This window comes from Chelon labrosus, assembly GCF_963514085.1.
Source record: "Chelon labrosus genome assembly, chromosome: 1".
Taxonomy (NCBI): domain Eukaryota; kingdom Metazoa; phylum Chordata; class Actinopteri; order Mugiliformes; family Mugilidae; genus Chelon; species Chelon labrosus.
The window spans coordinates 19,717,001-19,720,252 of NC_140337.1; the positions used below are offsets into that span (position 1 = coordinate 19,717,001).

The following is a 3,252-nucleotide window of genomic DNA, read 5'->3' on the forward strand; positions in this document are numbered from 1 at the left end:
GTGAATGCACAATGCAATGTTTTTAACATTAGACAGCCTGTGTTACAAGTGATAACCGTTTTGAGTTTTGTGTCTAGAGTTGTGAAAAATGACATCAAGGTTCTGAAAATAGTAGCAAAGTGATTGTAAAAAAATGTAAATATGTTTGGGATGTCTTTGTAATGACAACTTGACATTAACCAGGATGACATTACCAGAGGATGTCTTTGTCATGACAACCTGACATTAAATTTGTTTGGAGTGTCCTTAATATCCTTCATGATATCTTAATGACAAATCAAAATGGTACCACTTTACTTCAGGTCAGTGATCCTCACTATTTTTTTCACAAGAGCCACATTGACAGTGCAAAATCAAAAGGCGAGCCACTTTTACGACAACATACTAAGTCACCTTTGCAAATGTGCATTTCTACATATAAATTGGACATCCCACAAAAAAGAAATAACACTGCCAATACATTTTCACTTAAGACCAGATTTACTTTAATAATGGGATGAGCGGAAGCTGGCATGCATGTCCTTGACTTTCTTCATGTTGTATTTGTAGTTTGTTGTTGCAATCACAGTGAGGCATTCAAGATGAGCATGGGTCAGTCGGTTTCTCTGTTTCCTCTTGATAGTGTTCATGGTCGAAAATGTTGACTCACAGGTGTATGTGCTCATGAAGAAAGACATCACTTTCTGTGCAAGTGGTTTCAAAGTGGGAAAGTCTGCTTCAGAAACCAAACTCCAGAAGTGGCCAACACCTGCTCTGAGTTCAACTTGGAGAATGTTATTTGCTTGCAGCTCAATTATTTCACTCTCCAGAGCAGCACGATTACCAGGGCAGAGCTGTGTGATGGTTGGCGTGAGGGAGGACACATCCACATGGAAGGGGTTTTCAATAAAATTGAAAATCTCCTTATGTTCAGTCACATCACTGAATCTGGATTCAAACTCACCCTTCAGTTCCTCCAAAACTTCAACAAATCTGCTGTAGCTGAAGTGCTGCTGCAGAGATGGGTCACTTGTGGTTGTTGCTCTGAGTTTAGGGAAGTGGATGAGTTCTCTGTCAGGTATCCACAGAGCAATTATTTTGTTTTGGAATGCTCTGACTGCCCTCAGCATGTCACTTGGAAGCTTGTCTCTCCCTTGGAGCTGCAAGTTGAGAGTGTTCAGGTGACATGTAATGTCAGTAAGGAGGGCCAGCTGTATGATCCAGTTTGGGTCTTTCAGCTCTGGCTGGTGTTTCCCCTTGGTGTCCAAGAAACTGTTGATTTCAGGAAGGAGGCTCAGGAACCTCTCCAGCACCCTTCCACGGGACAACCATCTTACTTCACTGTGCAACACTAAATCGCTGTACTCTGTGTCATAGTCCTGGATTAACTGTCTGAACTGTCTGTGGTGTAGTGCTCTTGAAACAATGTAATTGACCACATGCACAACCCTTTGCATCACATTTTGGAATTCACTGTTTCTGAGCTTTGATACCAGTGCCTCCTGATGGATGATGCAGTGGAAGCTGATGAAATTGGGGATTTCGTCTCTTTTTTTCATGAGGCCAACAAGACCCTTCTCTTTGCCTCGCATGCTTGGAGCACCATCAGTACACACACTTGCAAGTTTGGACCAGCTGAGATGATTTTCCTCAAAAAATACTAAAAGTGCATTCAGAATATCCTCACCTCTTGTTTGGCCATGGAGTGGTAGTAAGCACAACATTTCCTCTTGAAAAGAGTTTTCTTTTGGGAACCTCACCCAAGTGCACAGCTGAGCAACGTCAGTGACGTCTGTGCTTTCGTCCACTGCGATGCTGAAACAAGGTGCAGCGCGCAGATCAGCCAACAACTGGTCAAGTATGTCCTTTCCGATGTCTTCCATTCGCCTCATTATTGTTGAATCAGACAGCTGTAACCCTTTTATTTGTTTAATGATGGCGTCCTTGTTGTCAAAGTCTGCGAACAGTATTTCTGCTGAAGCCAAAAAACAGTCTTTCACTATTTCTGAGTCTGAGAAGGGTTTTTTAGCCCGCGCCAAAATCCACGCTATTTCATAAGACGCCTCTGTTAGACGCTCTGCAGTGGAGGTTGTCCGGTGGATAAGATTTTGCTGCTCACAAAGTGAAGCAGTGAGCTGTGCTATTTTCTTCTTTCTTAGTTCACTGCCAGACGGGTAACTTTCATTGAATTGTGGATGCGCCATTTTGAAATGGCGCTCCAAGTTGCTTCGTTTGAAACCGACACGGGTTTGTTTGCATATTAAGCACAGAGGGTTCATGCCATGCAGAACAAATAAGAATTCGTCTGTCCACTTGTCTTGAAATTTTCTGTGCTCATCTTGTATGCTTCGTATTTTTCGTTTCTTGCTGGGTAATGTTACACCTGCCGTTTGTCTGCTCGTCCCCTCTCCTGTGTCTTTGTGCTGATTTTTGTTTGCTGCTTCCTCAGACTAATTTTCCTCATCCACTCCACTATTCGTTACAACACTGTGTGTCTGTCCGTCTGGTTTTTGAGCTCGTTTCTGTCCCTTTTTTATTAAAAACCGGTCCATTTTGTGTTTTATGCTAGCTAGCGGAGCTTACGTCGCCTGCCTGCAAATGTGCGCTGCGGTCAAGTTTTGTAAACAATGCCACATGGCCACTTTCATTTGCACTTTCCGTGATTCAGCTGCGTGAAATGTATTACAACTTATCGCCACGAGATGGCAGTTTAAGTCCGCTGTAGCATTGCCGGTAAACGGCGGAGCGGATTGCATTCAAAGCAAGTGGCAGTGTGATACTGTAAGCTACCATGCGAGCCGCCAATTATAGCTTGACGAGCCGCATGTGGCTCGCGAGCCGCGCAATGAGTAACTGTGCTTTAGGTCAAAGAATGTATTCGTTACACTGTCATAATGGTGTCATGACAGTCAGTTTTGTGAAATATCCTGTCATGTCACACACACACATCTATCTGACCAAGTGCTAGAATTGGTCTCTAACCTTGCACATCTAATTATAATAATCATTATGTCAACATGTCATGAATACAAAAAGAGGTGGATTTTCTGTTTATGTCAAGCTGTCATGACAAAGACATCCTCTGGTAATGTCATCTGTTTAATGCCAAGTTATCTTAATAAGGACACTCCAAACAAATTTAATGTCAGGTTGTCATGACAAAGACATCCTCTGGTAATGTCATCCTGGTTAATGTGAAGTTGTCATTACAAAAACGTCCCAAACATATTTAATGTCAACATGTCATGACCAAGACAACTTCTGGTAATGTCA

At 42.6% G+C, this 3,252-nt stretch overlaps 1 protein-coding gene across 1 annotated transcript; it reads right to left on the minus strand.

Annotated features, from left to right (window-relative positions):
* Window positions 1-485: 485 nt before the first annotated feature.
* Window positions 486-2,183, minus strand: LOC311491797 (general transcription factor II-I repeat domain-containing protein 2-like; the record flags this gene model as incomplete). The annotated part of the gene is made up of 1 exon (XM_084549828.1): window positions 486-2,183. One exon carries the CDS (start codon window positions 2,181-2,183, stop codon window positions 486-488), a length of 1,698 nt encoding a protein of 565 aa, XP_084405954.1.
* Window positions 2,184-3,252: the final 1,069 nt, after the last annotated feature.